General features: G+C 40.2%; 1 protein-coding gene across 1 annotated transcript in view; it reads left to right on the top strand.

Moving 5' to 3' along the window:
- Window positions 1-480: 480 nt before the first annotated feature.
- shroom3 (shroom family member 3) overlaps window positions 481-26,870 on the top strand; it is a 480,123-nt gene continuing 453,733 nt past the window's right edge. Inside the window, exon 1 of the mRNA XM_068038322.1 lies at window positions 481-1,141. Within this exon, the coding sequence (XP_067894423.1) occupies window positions 992-1,141 (150 nt within the window). The 5' untranslated portion in view covers window positions 481-991. The remainder of the gene's footprint in view (window positions 1,142-26,870) is intronic.

Raw genomic sequence — 26,870 nt, 5'->3', positions numbered from 1 at the left:
GTCTTGTTTGTCCTCCTGGAGAAAATGGTTTTGAGTGCCAGCGCCCCCCTGAGGCCGTGCGCACAAGCCCAGCGGGTTGGGTGCAGGCAGCAGAGCGCATGCGGAGGTGTGCCTCTAAACTTCCTGGTCAGTGTGGATCAGCGAGCGCCGGGAACACGGTGGGAAAGAAGCTGGGGAGCTGCTGCAGCGAGCCGGCCGGTCAGTCAGAGAGAGAGAGAGAGAGAGAGAGAGAAGAGCAAAGCGGGAGGGCGCTGTTAGCAATTCCAGCTCAGTGGGAGCACAGGCGCTGCCCCCATCACCTGGACGGGGACACTGACTCCAGCATGTACTCCCAGTGCCAACTCCTGCTGCTCTACAAATCTAACTTCCAGCAGGCTGCACCCCTACCCAACTCCCTGGTTCGTGTTATAACCAGTGATATTTGTTAAGGAAGGAAGCAAGTTGTGCGGAAGAAAAAAGGCGCAGGTGACTGGAATACCCCCCCCCCCCCGCCCCCCTTTTGACAGAAAAGCCGGAGAGCGTCAGGAGTCGGGAGCAGTGACAGGAAAGCGCTTTCCTCTCTCTCTCTTCACCAGATGCCCCATTGTAATGGTAAATGTGAATCGAATGGAGAGAAGATAATCAATCAAGAGTGAAAAGTTTCTGCAGACCAGCCGCTGCAGCTGCTGGTTTTCCAAGTTTGTCACATATCTTGGAAACTCTCCTGGCATTTTAAAGGAGTTGTCAGTGCATTTTTTCCCAGAAAGAGGGAGAGAAAAAAATTGTGGAAATGTCTGTGAGCATCTTGGAGTCTGCCATTGAGGTAATGTTAAACTGCTTGAAGGGATGGTGTTGACTGAAGTGTACCAATCCAAACGCTGCTCCTGCAGAGAAACAGATCGGCCGTGCGGACAGCAGCATTTTGTTTTTGCTTTTGGGCAGGTTTCATTGTAAAAAAAAAAGTATTGCATTTCGGAGCGTTTTTGTCTGAGTGTAGAAAGAAGGGGGAAGGATGCACCCGAGCGTGTACAGAGCAAGAGTCGAGAAACAGAAAGGGAGAAGCAACTCTGTGACTGTGGAAGTGTTTCTCCAGGGAGGCGCTCCCTGGGGATTCACACTGAAAGGTGGCCTTGAACATGGGGAGCCGCTGATCATCTGGAAGGTAAGGGTCATTCACATTCTCTCTCACACACACAGCGAAACCGCGCATTCCGTTTTCTTTTATGCAACCACCGGCTATGTAGTTCCAGTCATTTGGAGGATGTTAATCAACGGTCTTCCACCTAAGTCCTTGGTTTGTGTTTTAAATTGTATGGAGGAAACAGGATTTTTAAAAATCGATTATCAGTGTTGGATTTAGTTTAAAATCGGTGTAAAATTTGACGGAGAGTGTTACATTGCTGCTCCCTTTCACCCTGATATTTTTGGTGAGAAGGCAGAGCAAGCCGGATTGACTGGAGGAAGGTTTGTCTTTGCTAGAGCGCGTCTTTCCTTCGGAAGAAAAGGAAGATGGAACTTCTGTACTGAAATAATGAGTACAAGGCATCCGGTTTCCACAACAACCCGCTCCTTTAATGGCAAACATGCCGTGAGTGTGTGTGTGATGCCACTTGGAGCTGCATCACTTTGGACGTACTCACATAGCAGCACATCGCGGCTTCTGAACCTCTGCTTGGGTCAGTTTACAGGGCAGATCATGAATTGCAGAAATAACACCGTTATTTAAATAACACCATTACTTGATAACGTTTTGCCGATCCATTTGCATAGATCGTTGGACACAGAATCGTGATTGTCTTAGTAGATACGTCCCTTCTTCAACTGGCTAATAGATTAATCTATCGGCAAAGTGAGTGGAGGTGTGGGACACAGTCATGATTTCCACCGTGGCACAAGTTTCGATTTTTGCCCGAACCATGGAGGGTAGGTGCTTCCTGATTGGGAGGGAGAATGAATCAGGGTGTCCTTCATCCCTGGATGATCTTGTGCCCAGCTCCAGAGAGCCTTGGTCAGAGCAGTGCAAACAGATTACTCACCTGTTGAGGATGCCTTACAGCAGTAGCAAGAGCTTTCTGGAATGTTATGCAGATTGTATGTCAGGCAGTAACCTGTTTGTGACACACGGTGACTTGGTTGCTATTTGTATTTATTTTGTGTCTGTGCGTAGATATCATACGAGTGGCAGTAAAACTAAGATTTCACTGCCAAACCACATTGTGATGTCACCAAGACTTTTTGTATGAATTGGGTTAGCAACTTTATAACAACTTTTAATCTGCTTAAGAGATCTGGACATGCCTATTGGAAGAAGTACGAATGGCCTTTGTGTTTCTGTAATAGTTGGAAGGTGGGGAAAGCATCCTGATATTGCTATCCAGTGACAACTTCTGGAAAGTTGCTTGTTCCCAAACCGTGACTGTAAGGCCACTTAATACTCATTGTTTAGGCAATAACTAAAGTACACCCACTTGGGTAATAGATGATGGCCCATGAACTCTATCTCAATTCAAATTAGCAGCTTCAGGAGAGCATAGAGCACAGAAGCTTTATGAGTTAATACTGCAGATACTCATGAATAACAATCCCTCATGAAATTGAAATTTGTTCAACTTGTTGAACCTGTGTTTCTATCTGTCATTTTTCGTTGTAGTGATGTGGTAGTTTTTTAAAGATAGATTCTGGCACGACTACTCATGAGAAAACAAAGACTAATCTCTCAGTGCATAAGGAGGTTATGCCACCGTTACACCCTTCTATTGTAACTGTGTGGCATTGTGAGCTAATTGCATTGTGGTAGCTTGCTTTAGGAGACTGGCTAGGCTGAAATATTCCTGGTGCATGAAGATGTATGCACACCAACACTGGATAAATTCTGATAAAAGTCCTTATTGGTAATCATTTCCATCAAAGCCATTATAAAGTAACAGTTCTTTCCAGTTGGTGCAGTGGAAAACTCTGGCTTGCCTCCTGACCTACCATGACAGCACCTATTGATGCTCAGATGTAAATGATTAACAGTGTAACCTCCTTGATGCATCAAACCTCACATGCTTATGTCAGTCACAGAACTGAACGATTCAATTCAAAGGCTGAGAAGGGGAAAATAGTGGAAAAAAGAATGGCCAAATGCACTATAAACTGGCAGCTCTGAAATCAAGGCTTTCACGTTGCACTAACAATTTAATTGTCAGATTCTGTTTCTATATTGCTATTGCAGTTAGTGTGACAGAGCAACCTGCTGACCCCTTGTTAGCAGTTTTCCACCTTTGTATCCTTGGCTTTCAAGACACTTCATTTTGTTTCTGTATACTCAAGGGTGCTTTGATGCTCAATTACGGAATGGCATAAACTGGGATGAACCTAAAGAACGGAAGAAAATAACTAAAAAGGATAGAACAAAAAAGAGTGTGGCTGATAAAGTAACTATTCTGACCAAAAAAACTTTGAATACTGGGAAAAGTAGTGTATGTTTCAAAACTGTTAATTGTGCATTGGTGTATTGTATTTGAGGGTTTTCAAATTCATGGGAATTGTTGTAACTTAAAATGTAGAATTGCAAAAAAACTATTATACTCAGTCACACTACTTTAAAAAGTATTATTTTAACATGTGCACCATTTTATACTAAAATCCTCTCATGATGACTTTCTAGCAACATAAGCACCTGCTTATTAGAACTTAAAACTCCACAATAGTCACCAGTTAATTTCCCAATCTGTACTCAGTTTAGCTGTGGAGGCCTTACGCTGGAATACTGTGCGTCGTTTTTGTCTCCATATCTAAAGCAGGATATACTTGCTTTGGAGGCAGTACAACGACGATTTACTAGATTGGTTCCTGGGATGCGAGGGTTGTCTGATAAGAGGCTGAGTAAGTTGGGTCTATGCTCTCTGGCATTTAGAAGATTGAAAGGTGATCTCATTGAAACATACAAGATTCTGAAGGTACTTGACAGGGTAGATGCTGAGTGGTTGTTTCCCCTGGCAGGGGAATCTCGAACACAGGGGCACAGCCTCAGGATAAGGGGTTGATTATTTAAGACTGAGATGAGAATTTCCTTCACTCGGAGGGTTGTGAATCTTTGGAATTCTCTACCCCAGGGGGTTGTGGATGCTCCATCATTGAATATGTTCAAGGCTGGAATGGACATATTTTTGATCTCAGGGAATCGAGATATGGGGAACGAGCGGGAAAGTGGTGTTGAGGCAGAAGGTCAGCTATGATTGTAATGAGTGGTGGAGCAGACTTGGGGTTTGGGGAGTATGATCTACTCCTGCTCCTATTTCTTATGTTCTTACAATTGGCTTCAGTGCTCCTAGCTTCGGCAGAGGAAATCAACCAAAGATTCCCACTTCTGATTGCAATTAGTGATCACTATTGAAAGTTTATGTCTGTTAAATCTGGTAACAACAAGATGAGGTTGGATTATGATTTGCCACTGTAGTCAGATAATCTGCCGCATTCTGTGTTAAGACATGCAATGAAGAATGATCATTTGGTACTGGAGGGCACCAAGTGATGCTGGGGAATGATTTCACCAAAGAGTCAGTGCCCTCGAGAGGCAGGAAAGGGAGCAAGTGGATGAGAAGAAGTTGTTAAATTGCTTCGTGATTCTCGGGAAATTTCAATTTTTCTTCTTTCCCCTTCCTTACTCTCATTTCTCTGAATCATTTGAGCATTTATGGGTATATAAACCATGAAAATAAGGTTTAAGTAGTTAATGGACATCATCAGAACACTGGGGTTTAACTGCTTCATTAAACTGGTTGATTTACTTAAATCATAGAATAAATATTTGGTTACATTTCAGTAAAAAGTCAATGTCCTGAGCAGATCAGTGAAAAGGTACCTAAGATAGTCATGTAAAATCTTAAGGTGTATGGTGCTATTTGACTGATGGTATGATTGTTTTTTATATTAGTTTAGCGGGAAACAAAACAGATATGAAATGTTACTGCTGCACGGGTTGGGGGAGAAGGAGAAACAGAAATTAGTATAGTAGACAAATGCAGCTATCCTACAGATTGTAAGACTCCCTGCTGCAACCTTGGTTGCTGATTCTTTTGAGCTGTATTATGAAATATTTACTGCGCTTGCATCTTTTTACAGCACAACACTTCTGTTTTCCAAGAACTGTAAACAAAGTGCTTTCCAGTTGACTCTAGAATCTGTTTGAACAGCACTTAAGTTATGTGTTGAGATTTTTTTAAAACAATGTTTAGTAGCACAGCCACAAATTAGTGAACTTGGGAATTGTATTTTATTTCATATTTAATTTCTAAAACTCTGTTGTTTGAAGTCAGTGTTTGAACACTGATGTTTGCTCATTCTGTGTAGAGGGACCAACACATTGCATTTGTATGTAGAGCCTGGTGCAGAGCGACATGATGAATTTTGCATACATGGATTAGACCTGAAAAGCTCTGTGATGAACAATACTGAGCCAAAAAGAGTCTGTCTTCCTTTTAGTGAGCTTGTGAAATGTGACCTTAAAGCAGTCTTTTTCATAATAATGTACAAATTTACAACTTTTGGATATTGTCTAAAGTCAGTTGTCCATGCCAGTGAGCTCATTTTTTATTTGCTTGGTGAAAAACTTTTCTTAAAAGGATAAAAGAAATAGAACAAGAGGCTTCCATCCAAACTGATATCATGGTCCATGTTTAAGAAGCAGTCTCATAGAAGCTGGGAAGTGAACATGTGGAATGTAGCTGAAACTTTGGCTTTGTTCCAGGATTGGCAAAGGAATGCCAAAAACATGTGCAGCTTAGTCAGCCTGGTTTGTTTAAACTGTAAAAGGGGCATCGTTTTTAAAGAACTGTTCCAGACATCCTAGTCTGCATATTATACAGAAAGTCCTTTTATTTAAAAAAAAACTATAATTAGTTGGTTTTCAGGATTGGCAGTGGTGCATTCACCCATTCGTTTAATTTGTAAGATTAAGAGACTTTGTCTTGTAGTTCAGGTTTGTATTAATAGCTGTATTGTAGCTGGCTTGGCAAACGGTGCGCATTTTTAAAGTTCATATTGGCATTGCACAAACAGTAAAATAACATTTGTTTTTCCCGGTAAGTAGTAATTGCATTAAAACTTCCAGATGGGAGATGTTGGATAAAGTACAATGTAGCAGTAGACCCTATAATTTAATCTTTATATTTTTCATGCTGATTTGTAAATGATTGTGTAATTGGATCATTTTGTTTACCAGGTGTTCTCTTATCAAATAGCTTTTTTAACACTGCAATTGCTCACAATTGTTAATCTGAATTAAACATTGAATAGTGTGATAGATAGCTTGGTCTCTGAATCATGGCTACTGCTGTGCACTGTAATTTTATTTTTGTCATAAACATTTTAGGTGGGTTTTTGAATTTATCAAGATCAGAGTAGTCAGTACTCCAAATTGGCCATTATTTCACTCTTTGCATGAAACATTGTCAAGTGGAGCAATATGACAGCTGCAGAGTATTATCAAATACATTGACATCCTCTCTGTTTTATGGAAATAATTTCATAATAGGAAGCAGATAGCATTGGATAGGGGAATTTACTCATAATGCCGTAAGAACCTTTTTGCAATCTGTGTTAATGAAGTTCATATTTGAAATGTATATGTACATCTAAATTATTTAATCTGATGTTTAACTTGACTATATTAGGGAGATCAAGTGGCTATGAATTGTATCTTCCTGGTGTTACATTACTGCTGATAACTCACTCATGACTTCATCAAAATGAGAGAAGAGAACATTTCATTTTACTAGCTGTAATTTCTTGCATTACTGAAATTTCACTTAGATGTGATTTTATTATAATGGAAGCTCGGAGTAAAAATTCCCAATCACCAGCTAAGTATTTTATTTCACCAAAGGAACTGTCCTTAAACTCACTAGTTTTATACATTACACCATTAGCTAACTTTGTTTTGGCAAAATAGAACAAAATTACTGGAGTACAAAGCATATGTATTTCAACGAGACAGGCTGATATTCTGGGTGGGACTTTTCGCCAGATTTCCACAATTAGTATCTTTTTTTCTTTTTAAGTTTCATTTAGTCGCTTATGAGTTATCTGGCCCGTATATAAATTAAAACCCACAGATCCTCATCATATGTCAACTATCTTTAGCAGTCTCAACTTCAGAAGAATATCTATATTGTAACGCAGTAACATTTCTATTTATTCTAACAACTATCTTTAATACCTGTCTGAGTGAAATTGTGTATTGATTCCAGTTTGTGGTCCATTTTATCCTCTGATCATACGCTTATCAAGGAACTGGATTGAGACTATCCAGTGTTCCATGGGAAGGTTCACCCTTGTACAGAACAGATGCTGTTCTGGATTTGTGGTTAGAAGAACATAGGAACAGGAGTAGGTTATTTAGCCCCCAGAGTCTATTCTGCCATTCAGAGAGATCATGGCCTATCTGTATCTTAACTCCATCCACATGCCTTGGCTCCATATCTTTTTATATTCTTGGCTAGTGAAAATCCATCAATCTCTGATTTAAAATTATTAAATGAGCTAGCATTTACTGCATTTTGTGGGAGTCAGTTACAAACTTCTACCACCCTTTTCATGAAGAACTGTTTTCTAATTTCCTTAATGGTCTGGCTCTGATTTTTAGTGATATGCCTCCTCATCCTAGACTCCCCACCAGTGGAAAATTTTCTCTGTATTTACCACAACAATCCCTTTTACAATCCTAAAAGCATCAATCAAATCACTCCTTAACCTTCTATATTCCAGGGAATTCAAGCTTAGTTTATGTAGTTGTACCTCGTAACCATTGGAGGCCTGGTAACATTCTGGTGAATCTTGGCTGCACTCCTTCCAAGGCCAATTGAGTCCAAGCTTGAATCTCAATATTGGAGTAGAATGTTATAGTGAGGTTTGTTCTCCCTTGGTACAAAGGATTTTGAAACTGTAGTTCTAAAATCCTTCAGTTTGCTGGCAATAGGAAAAACAGCAAAACTTTGTAACCTGGAAGCAATGAATAGGACATGTTGCAAAAGTAGGGTGAGTGAGGCTATGGAGGTATTTGTAATTGAAGGCAAGAATTTTGAATTTGACACATTGGGAGTTAATGAGGTAAGAAATGAAGGGTGTTTGGGTGAACAGGACTTAACATAGGACAGGATGGGGCTGCACAGTTTCGGACAAATTGGCAAGCATGTAGGCAAGAGCTTAGGAGGTCAGTTCAGAGGGTGTATTGAGATGTCAAGTCTTTAGTAACAAAAGTGTGGCTTCAGTGAAGATGGAGATAGGTGTGACGACATGTTGCAAAGCTGAAATATGTGGTTTTAGTGATGGATAAGGTTTGAACCTCTTTTCTGGGTCAAATGGCGCACTGAGTTGGCACATCAACTTGGGGAGCAGCAAGGGAGGGCACTGCGGCTGGGGCAAGGATATGGGAAGTTTATCAGGAGCAGAATAACATTGCTTTGGTTTCCCCAGTGTTCAGTTGAAGACTGATCTGGACCATCCACAACTTGAGGTCAGACTGCAGATCCAGCAACAACGAGGTGGTGGTGGAAAGAGAGTAGGATGGGTAGCATCAGCATACATACAAAAACTGGGCTAGTTTCTGCAGATAATATGAAATAAAAAGAGAATTGTCAGTAGCGACTTTGTGCAGGCAGGATTAGATTATAAGGATTTGAAGGGCGGATTTTTTGGGAGAGATGCATATGGGCTCATAATAATGTATTCAAGTATTTGCAGAAGCAAGGGAGGTTAGACAAAAGGAAGGTAACTGAAAAGGAGAGAGGGGTTAAGGATTTTTTTGAATGCTTGATGTTTTTGAAGAGAAAAAGAATGGTGCCTAAGCAAAGGGAGCCATTAGTGATGTTGGCAGGCATTTAGCAAGGGAAGTAGTTGAATATTCAGCATTTGGTGGGGTGGGTGTTAAGGGTGCAAGAGGTGTACTTTAGAGAGAATAATTGCAGTGCAATATAGAGTCAGGATTTGGAGAGGGAAGAGCAGGAGGGTGGGTGGGGGGAATGAATTGTAGATGAAAGCTGCATGGACTGTCTTAACACATGAGAAAAATAATTCTTTAAGCTGCTTGCCCTTGGTGTGGAGGTGAGGATAAAGGGGCTTGGATTGGATGTCAGAGAGAGTGATTGATTGTCGAAAGTAGGATCCTATATTGTCCTTAAACTCTAGGATGATATTGAAATAATACAAAGATTTGGCTGTGGATGATCGAGGGTGTAGAGATGCGAGTAGTTTAAGGAGAACTGCAGTGTGGGAGACAGTGACTTAGAAGGGACAAAGTCATCTAAGGCAGAATTAAGGAAGGTATTGAGAAGGATGACAGTGGCAGCAGTGTCATGGCAGGGAGAGGGCAAGAGAATGTGTAAAGGACAGCCCCAATTGAAATTTGTCTGAATGAAATTATTGCAAGTTGTGAGGTCTTTGAAAAGTCACATGTCCCACCAGTCTGTCCTTAGCCAAATTCAGTCTGCTCATAACAAACTTCATATTGAAGGTGGACCAAAGTACACTATTGTAACATTAAGGTACTGAAAGAGCTTGTATTGCATGGGGTTGCAAAGCATAAGATTTATCTTTTCCAGCCTTCAGATGGATTTTTTAAAAAATCAGTAATAGGCTAAAAAAACTAATTGGTGGCCTACACTACTGGAAGTATTAGTACACATTATCATCAGATCATAGAATGGTACAGCACAGAAGGAGGCAACTTGGACCATTGTGCCTGTGTCATGAAGGTACTAACATTTCTTTTGGGAACTTGTGTTTAAAAGACTGTGGAAAATGCCTGAGAAGATGCCTGGACTTGTTTTTTCTTTAAAGGGTCACTAGAAGGGCACTTGGGACTTTGTTTAAAAAAAACTTACTGGAAGTCACATGTCTTAAGCTAAGTAAATAGCTGGAACCTTATGGACTGGGATCTGTTTGGACTTCGAGAAGTCAGAGTCTGGATTTATGGTTGTCAGGAGTTTTGTTTTTGGATATTGTTTGGAGTTCAGTTGGTGTGTATCCTGCTAAGAGAGAAGCCACCCAACTCTTCCTTTGTCACCTGTTTTGAAAAATCTTCTGAGAATCCAGTGTGATAGCTGAAACCACGGATGCAGTAATTCATTTGAAAAGCCTGCAAGACTACTCCTTGACGTCTCCTGAACAGAACTGCTCCAGAAAGATCCCAGTGACAGCTGTCTACAAGTACCCAGACTCCAGACCAAAAGGGCCATCTGAACATTCCATCTTATCCTTTTTCTTCAAGAATTGACAATAACTTGGGGTTGCCAAGGTCTTCCAGATTGGGCCTGGCGAGAGGGGGAATGGGGGGTTTGGGCTTATCCAGGAGGAGTGAGTGTCCATGGGGATGGAGGTTTTGCCGGCGAGGGTCCGCCATGGGACACATTGCCACAGAGGAGGGACCCCCCCGCACCCCCCCCCACATGTCTGCAGGGTGGGCACCTCATTTTACAAGACACCCTTCCTGCATGGCGGTGGCACCGCCTGCCGGTGGTTAGATCACAGCGGCGGGTGGTAGAGGCCTCTAAGTAGCCTCAATTGACCTCTGGGCGAGAAGGCTTTCATTGGCCTATCCTGCTCCCAGCAAAATCGTTTGGGGCAGCGACAGGCCCTCTGCTACCACGCTACCCATTGTGATTCTGTGGGCCCCCTCACGCCTCCGACCCTGCCTCAGGGGGCCCATAAAATCCAGCCACTGGTTACTGACCTTCTGCTCCTGGAAACAGTTTCTTATTTATTCTGTCAAAACACTTAATAATTTTGAACAATCTTTTATGTTGGTGTAAAACTTACAGGTATGAATGCAGTTGTGAATACAGATATAGTATCACTGGGTTCCAAAATCATGAGTGCATAGTACATTAAAACTGATTAATTGTGTGTACCCATACTTGATAATTGCAAATAACCCAACTATATTGTTTAGCTTGCTGAAACTTCAAAAGTGCTAGGGTTATTAGACTCAACATAACATTAAAAAAGAGAGATGTGGGGGGAATCTCAAAGTGAACAGTGCAGTATTGCATTTGGATGATTGAATTTGGTGACATCAATCTTATACATGCCCAAAGTTTTAATTTATATACAATTTTTAAAACATTTTTAGTGTGGAAAACTAAAATGAAACCATTCAATTATAATGGACAAACTTGAGGTTTACAGGTTATCTCATATCCGCATTTGACAGAAAAAGTTGTTTTGTTTTTTGAAAAAAAACTTTCTCACAATTCTACTCTATTTTGGATTGTAAGTTACATAAGTGCAACATTATCCACAAAACTGGTGTACTTAATGACTGGCACTGTTCCAAAGGTTTGTTTCTTTTGTGCAGGCTACATTCTGTGTATAATTTGTGTTCCAGATTCATATTTAACTTGCTCTAAGAGACTTGGGTATGAATGTAAAGTATGAAGATAAATTGCTCACATCTGTTACTCCAATTACAGACAATCCCCCGTGGTAGGTTTCTCAACTTTGCAAAATAAAACTAAAAGAATTCCCCTGGATACATTTTCAAATAATTGAGGTGGCCTCTTAAATGCCCTTATTTTTGAAATGGTAAAAATAAGGTATAAATAACTGAAGAGTTGAAATAGAACACAACTTCTTGCTTATGGACTCTTGCATTTTGCAGACTTGTTACATCAGAATTGGTCATGATTGTTGCAAACTGATATCACATCTATAGGTAATTTCCCCATATAAATATCGAAAACCTTTCATTTTGACAAGCATAATAGTTGAACTAGTCCTACACTCAGCTGAGGTCCACGTGCACGTGCACCCTTGCATACTTGCACCCTTGCATACTTGCAAGTAGGAGTTTGGAATGGGAATGCTGGTTGATTTTATTTTTCATCTTTTTCCTTGTCCAGGGATGCTGAAGTCATTTGTGGTACCCCTAATGTTGCTGTCGCTGAGACCAGTTAACTCATAAACTGGGGGAATTGAATCTGGGGCCTTAGTCTGTATGAGTACTTGAGCAACATTTTTTCTTATACGTTTGTGAGATGTGGGCGTCGCTGGCTAGGCCAATATTTGATGTCCATCCCTAGTTGCCCTTGAGAAGGTGGTGGTGGTGAGCTGCCTTCTTGAACCACTGCAGTCCTTGGGGTGTAGGTACAGCAACAGTGCTGTTAGGAAGGGAGTTAGGAAGGGAATCATCAATGATGCCTGTAGGTAGCAGATGTTAACAGTTTTAAGATCTGGTTGGGGGCTGGTTAGATCAGTTGGCTAGATGGCTAGAGTGTGGTGCAGAATAATGCCGATAGCGCTGGTTCAATCCCTGTACTGGCTGAGGTAGTTCTTGGGGCCTGCCGCCTCGTCCCTTCGTGATATCATGGCATTATCCATGATTAGCAACCCTCGGACAACGATGACACTGCATGAAGAGAGAGAGATCTGGTTAGCGATTCCTCTCTGTGACACTATACATTGGATCTTGAAAGGCTGAACTTTTGGATTGGTCCAAAATGTGTGTAATAAGACCCGTCCAGTGTCCCACATGTCCAATAGTTGTTATTTGCCATGTGTTGTACTGGCCCTTTTAATGACTTTAAAATGTATTAAGTTGGAATATGGTGCTCAGATGTCCATGTGTCTCTCTTCATTTCTCTGTCTCTCATTCGCTCTAATTTTGGCGGAAGAGCCACAGAACCTCCAGAAAAAAGGGTGATTTGTTTTTTAGGGATTTTCCCAGCTTTTACATTGACGTTAAAGCAGATGGGTGGGAGAACCCCTGTGGAAATACACCCTTTTAGTTTCCAAAATCCTTTTATGGTATGTATACAAATGGGTTGTTGCCCTATTTAACTTCCACAAAATGGTTATCTACTCCTGCACTCTTCCTCCGAAGATTTTCGACACCCCTCTTTGGACAGAAAGGTATAGATGTGCACAAAACATAAGAACATAAGAAATAGGAGCAGGAGTAGGCTATTTGGCTCCTCAAGCCTGCTCCGCCATTCAGTAAGATCCTGGCTGATCTGATTGTGGCCTTAACTCCACTTTCCTACCTGTCCCCCATAACCCTTTACTCCCTTGTAGATCAAAATTCTGTCTAGCTCAACCTTGAATATATTTAATGACCCAGCCTCCACAGCTCCCTGGGTAGAGAATTCCAAAAGATTAATGACCCTCTGAGAGAAGAAATTCCTCCACATCTCTGTCTTAAATGGGAGACCCATTTTGAAACTGTGCCCCCTAGTTCTAGTTTCCCCCAAAAGGGGAACCATCCTCTCAGCAACAAACCTGTTAAGTCCCCTCAGAATTTTGTATGTTTCAATAAGATAACATCTTATTCTTCTAAACTTCATTGAGTACAGGCCTAACCTGCTCAATCTTTCCTCATAAGACCACCCCTTCAATCCAGCAATCAACCTAGTGAACCTTCTCTGAACTGCCTCCAATACAAGTATATCCTTCCTTAAATAAGGAGACCAGTAGTCCAGGTGTGGTCTCACCAACACTCTGTACAGTTGTAGCAAGACTTTCCTACTTTTATAATCCATTCCCCTTTGCAATAAAGGCCAACATACTATTTGCCTTCCTAATTACTTGCTGTGCCTGCATGCTGATATTTTGTGATTCATGTACAAGGACACCCAGATCCCTTTGTACCGCAGCGTTCTGCAGTGTCCCTCCATTTAAATAATTTGCTTTTCTGTTCTTCCCACCAAAGTGGAAAGCCTCATATTATCTCACATTATACTCCATCTCCCAAATTTTTGCTCACTTACTTAACCTATCTATATCTGTCTGCAGACACTTTGTGACCTCCTCACAACTTGCTTTCCTTCCTACCTTTGTATCGTCAGCAAATGTGACTACAATACAATCGGTCCCTTCAGCCAAGTCATTATTTTAGATTGTAAGTAGTTGAGACCTCAGCACTGATCCCTGTGGCACCGTACTAGTTACAGTTTGCCATCCTGAAAATGCCCCATTTATCTCAACTCTTTCTTGTTAGTTAGCCAATTCTGTATTCATGCTAATATATTACCCCCAACACCATGCGCTGTTATGTTGTGCAGTAACCTTTAATGTGGCAGCTTATCGAATGCCTTTTGGAAGTATAAATACACTACATCTACTGGTTCCCCTTTATCCACCCTGCCTGCTATATCCTCAACGAACTCTAATAAGTTTAGCAAACACGATTCTTTCTTTCACAAAACCATGTTGACTCTGCTTGATTGCATTATGATTTTCTAAATGTCCTGCTACTACTTCCTTACTCATGGATTCCAGCATTTTCCCAGTGTTAGGCTAACTGGCCTATAGTTTCCTGCTTTCTGTCTCCCCCCTTTCTCAAATAGAGGTGTTATATTTGCAGTTTTCCAATCCACTGGGATATTTCCAGAATCCAGGGAATTTTAGAAGATTACAGCCAATGCATCCATTATCTCTGCAACCACTTCTTTTAAGACCCTAGGATGCTGGCCATCAGGCCCAGGGGACTTATCTGCCTTTAGTCTCATTAGTTTTCCTAATACTTTTTCCCTAGTGATAGTGATTGTTTTCAGTTCCTCCCTCCCTTTTGCCCCTTGATTTTCTACTATTGTTGAGATTTTTTTGAGTCTCCTTCTGTGAAGACAGTTACACAATACTTGTTAAAAGCCTCTGCCACTTCCTTGTTTCCCATTATTAATTCCCCCCTCTAAGCGACTGTCATGCAGAATCCCCACCTGCCAAAAATGAGGCATATATGAATATTGATTTTAAACTGTTGTTAGAGCGAGGAAATGAATGTTTAAACAGATCAGCCGTGGCTGGAAAAAACATTTACATACTAACAGACAGTGCTTGTGCAGACAAAGGACCATTCCCTGACGCATTCAAAGCACAATGGACTTTGATCACCAGACATTGAAGATGAAGAAGCTCACATTCCAGGATGACTGCTAAGATAGCCGAATCCACAAACCAACATGGTCAAACCAGCTAGTCACATGACTAACCTGCTGGGCAACCTGAGTTTTTTGAATTGTACAGACAGTTTTGGGAAAGACTGTTTGCTCCTGGACTGTAAAGGCCTCTCCTGGCTGGCTCGCCACAGCCTCTCCTGTCTGCTTCTATCTCTTTCTCACGGAACTCCAAATCCACTGAAGACGTGAACCTCAAGAGAGATAAGTCTATAAAATCAAACAAGGTTTAAGAAGAATACTGGGCCCCAACAAAAAGCAAGGTTTACCTACAATCAAGGACTCTACAACGAGCTCGAAGAACAGTAACCAAAACCATCTTCAGATATTGCCTCAAACTGTTTCCACTTTATTTCTTCTCTTTTCTGTCTCTACCTGCATGTGTGTATCGCGTATGCATGCTAGTGTGGATGTGTCATGTATCCATAGGCGTTAACTGAATTAGAGTTTAAGTTTAATAAAGTTCAACCTTTCTTCTTTAAACCTATGAAAACCTGTTTGGCTGGTTTCTTTGCCTTACAATTGGAAAGCAGTGAACAAGGATTCACTAAGGGGGGAGCTAAAAAAAAAAAACTGTTTAAAATAAAACCCTGTTACAGTAAGACCAGGTGCAGGCTGAGAGGGAACCCTAGGCAACTTTCTCGTCGGGTTGTAACAGGGACCAATGTTTGTTCACTACTCTCTTCCTTTTTTATATAAAGCAGCAACTTCCCCTTTAAAATATAATGTCTTGGTATTTGTTTAAAAAAAGTCTTTAGTAATAATATTGCTGCACATAACTCTTACTTTTCCTTTATCTTTTCATGCACTTCAAAATTGATGGAAGCATAAACCTTCCAAATGGCACTTCAAGAGATTAGAAAAGGCTCCATCAACAAAAATATTCTTTACCTGTGAAATATGTACTTTACAGTATTTCCACAAATTGTTAATGAATCCCAGCAGCGCTTACCTAGACTTTTTCTTCCAAGATGGATATAGTAGTTATTACACCCTTGGATGTGGGAAGAAATCAGGTGACTGCACAGTTCTTGTGCGTACTCTGTCTCTCTCATTGTGGTATTAATGTTCTCAGGACAATGACCCTGAGCTTAAACTAAACCTTCCAAGGCATCCCACTAGGTTCTACTCCAACTGCATTCCCATCTCCTTCCTCACTGGGAGTACTGATGATATTGCCACGCGCTTCAGTTTGAAAGCTAAGGTTTATATTTGCAGTGCTGTAACAGATCCATGCTCTTGAGTTTGCAGCTGCTAATTCTAGTTCACTTTCAACACCAAATAATTTAAAGAATTTTCTCTTAATTATTTCAGATATTCTATCCCCAGCATTGTAATCCCAAGGATGTAGTTTGGGCATTCCATAACTTTCATTTGATAGTATCTCTCAAACCAGAACAGAAACTGGCAGCTGCTCCTACCTAGCTGCATCATCTTTAATGTACAAATGGATTAAGATTAGCATTGACCAAAGAATGCAGCGTATGATTGACTTTTTTTTTGTGCCTGTTGGGGAACTGTGGTTACTGTAATTAATAACTTTATTTTCATCACTGTGGAGCCAGTAGTTACCTAGGGGCTAGAAATGATGGAGACAAGAAAGGCCACTGTTCCTCTATACTTCTATATGTGCCAGAGTTAAAAGAAGCAATGGAGTAGATGGAGAAAATTCTTGAAACAAGGGATCAAAAGCCTGAAGTTGTGGTTCATGTTAGAACCACTGGCACAAGGAAGAACAGAATTAGAGGTCTTGGAAAGGGCATTTTGATGGATTAAAAAACAGGACCTCATGCGTAGCAACCTGAGGATCTCTCACTCTCCCATGAGTTAGACCAGTTAAGGGGAAACAGATTAGACTCGACACCAATTTTTATGTGTGTGTAGTAGAGAGGCTTTCAGATTTTATTTTAGGGCAATGGGATGAAGCTTGGTCTAGGAGAAACTTTGTGTCGGATAGTTTCGCCTAAACTGAGCCATTATCACCGTCTTTTTAGAGAGCTTAAACTGAGGGGGGTGTTTATTTAAACAAGTGTAATGAAGCAGTGTTAACTAGTAATCTTAAGGAAGATAGATTTGGTTTAGGAGAGAAGTTAAATAGGAAAGAAGAAAAAACATAATAAAAAAGGTACTGAGAATTACATATAGATCGCACTAGAAATACTGAGAGCACTAGAGGCACTAATTAGAATGGAGGAACATGATATTGTAGCCTTGATGGAGGTCAGTTGGGGTGAGACTATGAGCTAAATATTGTTGACTAATATTTTCAGGCGACATAGAGAGAAGAAAAAGAAAAAGTGTCATTATTAACTAAGGCTATGATTACAGAATCTTGCATTTATATAGTGCCTTTAATGTAGAAAAACATTCCAAGGTGCACCATTGAAAAAATTGTTCTTATTGGTCATGATCTGATGGGAGTGTTGTCAGCTGTGGCTTAGCCTTTCTTTCTTTCTTCCTTACAAAGTGAGGGAAACAAATCAAGAATCAAATTCACAGGCAATTGAGAGGTTTGCAGGTGTAGCTAATTATTCTAAAGTAGACTGGGGTAAGACAAATATTTTTGGTTAAAATGCAGAGTTCTTAGTTCTGGTTAAGGAATTAGTCCTGATTAATTCTATTTCCTGAATGGTAAAGAGGAAGAACGTATGCATTGTATCATGAAGGTGATTAATATTAGTTATTTTAATTTAAATATTTTTTGAGGACTCATATTTAAAAGATTGTGAAAATTGGTTCATTTGAAAGACCAAGGAGATGCCTGAATTTTGTTTTTTTTTTAAAGGTTACTGGAAGGACACTTCGGATTTTTTTTTAAAAAGCACTTACTGGAATAGACAATGAAGTGCTAAAAATAAACTTAGGGAGCCTTGCTGGCTATTGGAATTGTTTACAGAGAAGTTACATGTCTAGGTTTATGATTGTCAGGAGTTTTGACTTTTTGATTTGGCTTGAACTGTTTGAATACTCTGTTGGTGTATAGCCTGCTAAGAGAGAAACCACCCAACTCATCCTTTTCCACCTGTTTTGGAAAATCTTTTGAGAATCCAGTGTGATAGATGAAACCACTGATGCAGTAATTCTCCCGCAAAGCCTGCAAGACTACTCCTCAACGTTTCCTGAACAGAACTGCTTCAGAAAGATCCCAGTCTCAGCCATCTACATGTACCTGGATGCCAGACAAAAGGCCATCTGGAATATTCCATATCATCCTTTTTCTTCAAGAATTGACAATAACTTGATCTCTGCAGAGCCAGTTTTTTCATTTTTCCTTATTTTATCCTTTAACTGGTATGTGTATGTGTTAGGTTATTTAGAAGGGTAGATATTTATACTTTCATATTTCAATCTGTGTGTTAATAAGCTTTGCATCTTTATTGAATAAGTCTTGTTTTATAATCAATTTTGTTGTTTATTAAAGAAAGCTGGTTGGCGGATTTTTTAAATTCTGAAACTAATGCCAAAGACTTGCGGGTTGATAGGTAACTTGGTCATTGTAAAAGTTGCCCCTCGCGTAGGTAGGTGGTAGGAGAATTGAGGGATGGTGGGGATGTGAGAGGGAAAAATAGGATTAATGTAGGATTAGTATAAATGGGTGGTTGATGGTCGGCGTGGACTTGATGGGCCGAAGGGCCTGTTTCGGTGCTGTATCTCTCTATGACTATGACTTTATGACTCTAATATAGATAAATATAAAACATTTAAACATACGTTGTGACCAGTGGAGTAGTGGGACTAGAGAAAGACAGTGCATTCCTCCAATCTCGGTCAGAACAATTGCTAGTTCTGGTTCTGGGTGACAAAGCAGGAACGTACCTGAAGGTAGTAGAATCCTTGAGAAATCATGACCTTAATCTAATTACAAAAAGATAAAGAAAAGGAGGACTGTAAAATAAAGATAATGGACAGGAAATTTTCTGCAGCATGAAAGGGGACCTCACCCAAAGTTATTGATTAGAAAAAAAATAATGATTTTTTTAAAAGATCAGTGCGAGATATTTAAATACAAGATAGATCAGGTACAATTTAAATATATTCCATAGATAAGTAGAAAGATTAGAATAAAATGACATAGAATAAATGCTGGGACGTAATACAGAAGAAAAATAAGGAATGTAAAAAGTATAGACGGGAAGCAAAAAGATTAGGACTACTAATGAGAAAGTGGAAGAAGGCTGACAGTTGATGTGAAGGGAAATCGCATGGTCTTTTATAGGCACTTCAGAAATGCGAGGGCAGTTAAAGGAACTGTAGGGCCAGCAAAATGGTCTGATAGTGTGGGAATGACGGAGTGTTTTTCTTACGTGTTTGCTGACGGTGGTGAAAATGGGACTGTATGGACATGTGAAAAGGATGTGGAAGAAGCCATAGCAGAAATAAACAATCCAAAGAAAATTATTTTTAAGTTAGTGGGACTAGAAGTAGAAAACTCACTAGACCTAGATGGTCTGTGTCCCTGTACACTGAAGGTGTCCCTGTACACTGAAGGGCACAAACCATAATTTTCCAAAAATCTTTTGAAACAGGAATTTTGTTAAAATGTTGGAGGACGGCATATTATACGGAAAGGACTTTATATAGTGCCTTTCACGAACTTGGGATGTCCAAAAATCTGTTACAGGCAATTTGCACACACAAAGCTCACACAAACTACAATGTAATAATGGTCAGATAAGCTACATTTTAGTCACGTTGGTTAAGGATTAAATCTTGGCTGTGACACAGGGGAGAACTCCCCTGCTCTTTGAAATGTACTGTAGGATCTTTTACACCTATCTGAGAGGGCAGATGGGACTTCAGTTTAATGTCTCATCTGAGATGCCACCTTTAACAGTTCAGGACTCCCACAGTACTGCACTGAAGTGTCAGCATAGATTTTGTGCTTGAGCCTTTGGATTGGGACGTGAACTCTCAAGATTCTGACTCAGAGGCGAGATTGCTGAGCCAAGGCGGATGCTTTTGACATGCCTGTTTTTTTTAAAAAAAAAACAATTGAGTGCATTTCCAGATCCCAGGCATGACAGATTATATTTGTGAAGAAAGGTTAAAAAAAAAGCCCTGGAACAGAAAAATTAAAAGGGGGAGGAGATCCAAAAGAGGTTTACAAAATGATCAAAGATTGAGAGTAAGTAGTGAAGGATTATTTGGCAAATTGATAACAAAGGGGCGTAGACATAGAATTTCCACTAGGAGAACCAATGAGGTGCCACATGAAATAAAAACAAGAAATGCTGGAAATACTTAGCAGGTCTGGCAGCATCTGTGGAGAGAGAAGCAGAGTTAATGTTTCAGACCTATGACCTTTCATCAGAACTGGAGGTGTAACATGAAATGTTTTTGGAGTTACTAGAAGATGGAATCGTTCACCACAACTACAACATCATTTAAAAGGGAAACGTATTTGACAAGAAAGAATATAAAGGGATATGTGGTAAGTGAAGGAAGATGGGATCACAGTTGATGGCTCCAAGTTAAGAGCACCAAAACTTGCGAGATAAGCTGAATGTCCTTCTGTGCTGTGATTGATTTATTTGTGTTTTTCTGGTTTCCTGTTGTATAATCTTGAATAGATATAAATATGTTGGACGGAGATAACATAAAGATGCCATTGCAATATAAAATGATGTAATGCTTGTGCTCTCTGCTCTGGAAACCTTTTAAATACTAGAGCCCACCTTCCCCCACTCAGGTTCCCAAAGGCCAATTATTTCAGTGCCAACACAAGTAGCACTGGTGCCAAAGGACATCCCTCTCTTGGTGACTAGCTATTGTAACAGTGCACACTGTAATCGGATTGATTTCTGCACATTAGATGAGGGATCACCCCTTCTAGTTTCTTCACTGGAGCTTTGGTGTAAATCATCCACATTCAACAGGAAAACTATCATTTTCCCTTTTCGAAGCAAATATAGAAATGTTGAGGGAGTAATCAACTATTCTTCCATACTTTCCACGTGGCTTGGTACCCAGTACATGAAAAAATCTTATTACATTTATGCTGCAAACCAGTTGCCTTGTCATTGTTCATGTTTTTAGTAGCTATTTGTATTTTAATAATTTCCAATGGCCTGGGTCTTGATTTTCAGGGTTGGAGATTTGGCCATTTTAAAACTATTTCCATTTCTTCAAATATCAGGCAACCTTTCTGAACGTTATAGCGAATGTCTTGACAGTACAAGACAAAGAATGTTGTTATTTCTTTTGGATCAGTCAAAAACATTGTTGTCCTCATCTGTGACAATGGTTGGTATTCGTATTGCTGATTCAGCTTTCCTAAATTGCCCTTCAGTGTCGCCCATCTTGTAAGTAAGCTGGGGAGTTCTAAACAATTCAAATTTGCCCTTTTTGCTCTGACTTAATTAATCCCTACATATCTTGTCATTTCTGTAGTTCCTCATCTGTTTTTCTGATCAGCTTTGTTTGAAATGTCATAATTTCTCCAGGACTCAATGCTGGTTGGAACCTTTTCCCCTCCTGCTTCCCTTTTGTATTTTCCAAACAGTTATTTCTGAACCCCCGATCATTGGTCCAGGATCATATTATCCTCTTCTGCAATCAAATTCTCTCCTTCAGTTTTATTATGTTTCAATCATTATAATTATTTTTCCAATGATTTCAAAATAGTGTACTTGTGTTTGCAAACTGATATTATTCTGTGAGCTGTTTGTACTGCTCAAATAATATCCTAGCCTTTCTTTCGTTTATTTCTTTACTGTGAAGCAAAGAACAAAGAAATTTCCAAGTTTCCGGACTTTCTTGGTGTGCTTTCATTTATGGGTGTATACAGGAAACACACAGGAAAATGAAGGAGCTGCAGGAAAAATACAGAGAAAAGCTGCAGAGTGTACAGGAAAAGCATGATTCTGATCTAGGAATACTGAAATGATAGTTGCAACACAACATGTTTTTGTTTTTAATTTTCCTCCAATCTTATCTCCTTTTACCCACTGGGTTTGTTTTTGAGTGAGCTGCAATATGAATATCTGAAAGGCTGTTGTCCACGCCAACCGCCAGAGCTTAAACTGCAAAAAGACGCATTTGAAAGGAAGGAAGGGAATTCTGTTTATGCCCTTTACCAAAGGATGAGGGAAAGTTTTTCATGGAATTAGCTAGATTGGTTGGATGAGCTTGAGTGTGACAAAGTCAAATGCGGTTCTTGTCTGGAGTTTAGGCAATTATGCCATATGTGCATCTATTGTTTAATCGTGCTGTGGTACTCAGGATAAAAAGATTTCTGCTGGTATGGACTATGCAAATTCATTCCAGTATTTATACATTATGGGCACATTCAATTTACAGGCTTGAGGAATTGAGATTTATTGCCTTTCGTAAATGTTTTATAGATGTACACAGAAAATAGTTACAATGGTACTTTTCTATAGTGTAGTGTACATAGAAATCTGGTATGCAATGATATAAGGAAACACGGAACACATCCATTTGATTGACCAAGTTTTTTCTTCTTAACACAATGGACTCTAGCCCATTTTATCCTCAGAAGAAAAGTTCTGTAAAACATCTCTCTGCCCCACATAATAAATAGAGCAAAATTCCAGAAAATGTATAGAACTTGTATTATATATTATTTACCCCTAACCAAAATTGCCCGCCTTGATAGATGATTTCCAAGGTTCCAATGATTGGTATGTTGAATATAGGTTTAGGTCATCTCTAGCTCTAATTGTCCTCAAGGGGCTGTGTGGCCTACTCCTGCTCCTAATTCCTATGTTCATATGTATTACACTGAATATAATTCCGAAATAGATTATCTGTTTTATATTGTTTAGTTCATTTATTCATGAATGCCTGTATATAAAGTAAGCATTGTTGTTGCACCGTTTATAAATGGGGCATCCAATTGGCTGTACCATCTCATAAAACAGCATTCCTTATTTGTAAATACGTTTTTGTCACTGTTGTACCCTCTCGTATATATTAAGTTTAGGTTTACTTTTATAGTAAGTTATTTACTTAAAAAGGTAACAAGCTCAGTTTGAGGAATTGTACATGCTATTTGCCTGGAGCAAATGGGTGGATGTGTTTTAGCAGAGTCAGTATTTGCTGCATTTCATGAAAAGAACATAATTGAAAAATATGATCTACTTAATCATGTCTATTTATTCAATTAGTTAATGATGGAAGGAGATATTCTTCTTTTGCCTTTCCCTGTCATTCATTTCTCTGCTTCACTAAGAGGGCAGGGATGTGATGTGATCCCAGCCTGCTGGAAGGGACTTTCTTACAAAATAATAGCTAGTTGTAACTTGAAAGAAACGTGAGTTGTTAATTTTCAGCTTATTTCTGTCAGAAATATCAATCGAAGGAAGAAGGACTTAGCTTTTGCACTCGAGTATACCATTTGATAGTTCATTTTTTCTGTGCCTAAAGAAGGTTTAATAATTTAATATATTAGTTTTATGTATTGCCTGTGCTTCCTGTGTCATTCATGCAGGTGTCAGTTAACTTCATCTAATATTTCTCTCCCATGTTAATTCCATCGTATCCTCCTGTAACACGTAAAAACTAAGCCATATGTGAAGCTTGCCTCTCAGTGAGTTCTCCCAGCACTATCTCCAAGGCCCCACGCCTACAAAAATTGGGCCTGCAGCTGTCTGTTCCACATGCTGCTTTCTGCCTCTCCCACTGTTGCAAGCTGAAAGCCACCAAACTTCCAGACTCCCCATTTCCTGAAATGGCTTTCAAACCTCCCAATCCCATTCCCTTTTTCCTGCCACAATTCATGATGAGGAATTGCTTTAAGTTCTTTCAGTGCTTTTTTTATGCTTTTACTATCTTAGTAGAAGCATAGAAGGCACTTAAACAACTTAAAGCAAGTTATTGGTCATTGTTGGGGAAAACAACTTTTGAATTGCAGAGGTAGAATTTCCATGCTTGAACTATTATCTGTAGAGTGTCAGCCGTGGCTCAGTTGGTAGCACCCTTGCCACTAAGTCAGAAGGTTGTGTGGGTTTAAGTCCCACTCCAGGACTTGAGCACAATAATCAATACTAACATTCCAGCGCAGTACTGAGGGAGTGCTGCACTGTCAGAGGTGCCATCTTTCAGATGAGATGTTAAACCGAAACCCTGTCTGCCCCCTCGGGTGGACGTAAAAAAAATCCCACTATTTGGAAGAAGAGCAGGGGAGTTATCCACAGTATCTTGGCCAATATTTATCCATCAATCAACATCACAAAAACAGATTATTTGGTTATTATCAAGTTACTGTTTGTGGGAGCTTGCTGTGCACAAATTGGCTGCTGTGTTTCCTACATTACAACAGTTACTACACTTCAAAAGTACTTCGTTGGTTGTAAAGTGCTTTGGGATGACTTGTGGTCATGAAAGGCGCTATATAAATGCAAGTCCTTTTTTTTTTCTTTTAAACAGCAAGCAGTGCTTATGAAGCTTTGCCGCGAGCACAGATCTAAATTGGGACTACAGTGTTGTGGCTCAGCCTTTGACCTGTGTTCCTTGTGAAAATGTCTTCTCTACTGGGTGCAGTTAATAACATAATTACCCCTCTTAGAGGTTTAAACAACACAAATCTTTCCAGCTCAGTGCTGGGTAACCTCTTTTTCCCTGAACATTAATAGCAGAAAGGTTAAATAATACTTTACTGCCTTCGTTCAGCTTCCCCCTCTCCCTCCTTCCTTCTAATATCACCCCAGCTTTTTGCTGCTCCCTACATCCTCCTCCCCCTGCCCCAAAAAATCCATGTCTTTCTGACAGTGCCCCAATGCTACCAGTAAAAATCTCGATCACTGCATTCACAACTCTGACCTAGAAGCTAAGACCTAAAGGATAAGATTCTTACGACTCCCCATAAGCAGAGCCACTGGAGATTTGCTCGTAATGTAGTGAAAAGTTTGGGCACAGTGTGCATCTCCAAAATGCTTCCAACTTACTGTTTGTTAGCACTTCTCTGTCTTGTCTGTAACACTGTTTTGTCATGCCCCAACTTGCCTATTTCTTATATATGTCTCTCACCGAGTCACTCTAGCTTTGTCCACAAGGCATATGGTACAGTTCTCCACCCCACCACCTACCTGTAAAAATCCAGCTTTTCATCCTGAAACCTCTTTTCTGTTTCGCTACCTCGAAATAGACTTCTACCCTCTCTCCTGCCTCCCCAGTTTTTCCACTGCCTTCAGCCCTGTCAACTATCCTGCCCCCCCCCCCTTCATACAATAATTGACCTCCACCCATGCCACCCAATTCCCAACTGGTTGGCATTGTCTGTCCCTCCTTGCACCACTGCCTATTCATCCAACCATTTCCCTCCCACTCCAGTTCCTTAAAGCACACCCTCTTCAAAATATTTTTGGTCATGGCCAGCAACATAGCTTTTGGGATTTCCATGTAGGGATAAGTCTGAGTCTGGGTAAGGCAAGTGGTATGATAACTTTTATTGTAAGGTAGTTGAAATATAAGAGTAAGGAAGTATTGCTGCAATTATATAGGGCTTTGGTGAGACCTTACGTGGAGTACTGTGTAGTGTTTTGGTCTCCTTGCTGAATAAAGGATATACTTGTATTGGAGGGAGTGCAATGGAAATTCACTAGATTGATTCCTGGGATGAGGGGGCTGTCCTATGAGGAGAGATTGAATCAAATCAGCCTATATTCTCTGGAATTTAGAAGAATGAGAAACATAAAATTCTCAGGGCTTGTCGGGGTAGATGCTGGGAGGCTGATTCCTTTGGCTGGAGAGTCTAGAGTTAGGGGTCATAGTTTGGCCATTTAGGACTGAGATGAGAAATTTCTTCATTCCGAGGGTTGTGAAACTTTGGAATTCTCGACTCCCAGAGGGTTGTGGATGCTCAATTGATTATATTCAAGACTGAGATTGGTAGATTTTTGGGCGTTAAGGTAATCAAGGCGTAGAGGAATAGGGTAGGAAAAGTGGAGTAGATATAGATGTTCACCTATGATATTGAAAGGTGGAGCAGGCTTGAGGGGCCACATGGCCTATTCCTGCTCCAATTTGTTACGTACTTATGTTGTTATGAGTAAGCCTCTTTTATCTAAACTGCATACTGTGCTTACACTGTAATTGCTGACGCACAGTTGATAATTACATTATGACTCAATGTAGTACACATTTTAAGTAACACAAATTTCCCAGCTATAAAACAGAGAATGCTGCAAATACTCAGCAGGTGAGGCAGCAACTGTAGAGGGAAAGACAGTTAATATTTCAGGTCATTGACTTTTTGTCAGAACTGGAAAATATTACAGATGTAAAAGATTTTAAACAAATACAAAGGCAGGGAAAGGGCTAGGCGGGGGCAACAAGAGGGAAGGTCTGTGATAGGGTGGAGGGCAGGAGAGATTAAATGACAAAGGGATGTTGGTACAAAGCAAAATGTGTTGGTAATGGGGCAAGTAAAGGAACTAAAGATGGTCAAGAGTAGGTGTAAGTGGGAAACAGCAGAATCATAGCTGCCATCTGGAAAAAAGTGGAAGCAGATGTTATAATCTGAAATTGTTGAACTCACTGAGTCCAGAAGGCTATGAAGTGCCTAATCGAAATGTGAGATGCTTCATTGGAACAGTATAGGAGACTGATGACAGAGAGGTCAGAGTGAGAGTGGGGTGGACAACTAAAGTGACGAGCAACCGGAAGCTTGGGGTCACACTTGCAGACTGAATGGAGGTGTTCCACAAGCGGTGATCCAATCTAAGTTTGCTGTCCCCAGTGTAGAGGAGACAGTTTAATGAGCAGTGAACATAATATGCTAAATTGAAAGAAGTGCAAGTTAAATCACTGTTCTACCTAGGAGTGTTCAAGGCCCTGGATGATAGGAGGTAAAAGAGCAGGTAGTGACATCACGATGAAGGTGATGAATCCTTGGCTGAGGAACAAAGGAAGATATATTGGAAGCACTGGTACGGAAGGTTGTCAGGGCCCCTGATCTTGTCTGTTCCATTTCCTGTATCTCTCTGCTCTCACCTTTTC

The sequence above is a fragment of the Heterodontus francisci genome, chromosome 1, assembly GCF_036365525.1.
Source record: "Heterodontus francisci isolate sHetFra1 chromosome 1, sHetFra1.hap1, whole genome shotgun sequence".
In the NCBI taxonomy this organism is placed as follows: Eukaryota; Metazoa; Chordata; class Chondrichthyes; order Heterodontiformes; family Heterodontidae; genus Heterodontus; species Heterodontus francisci.
This window is presented reverse-complemented; position numbering and strand designations above follow the sequence as displayed.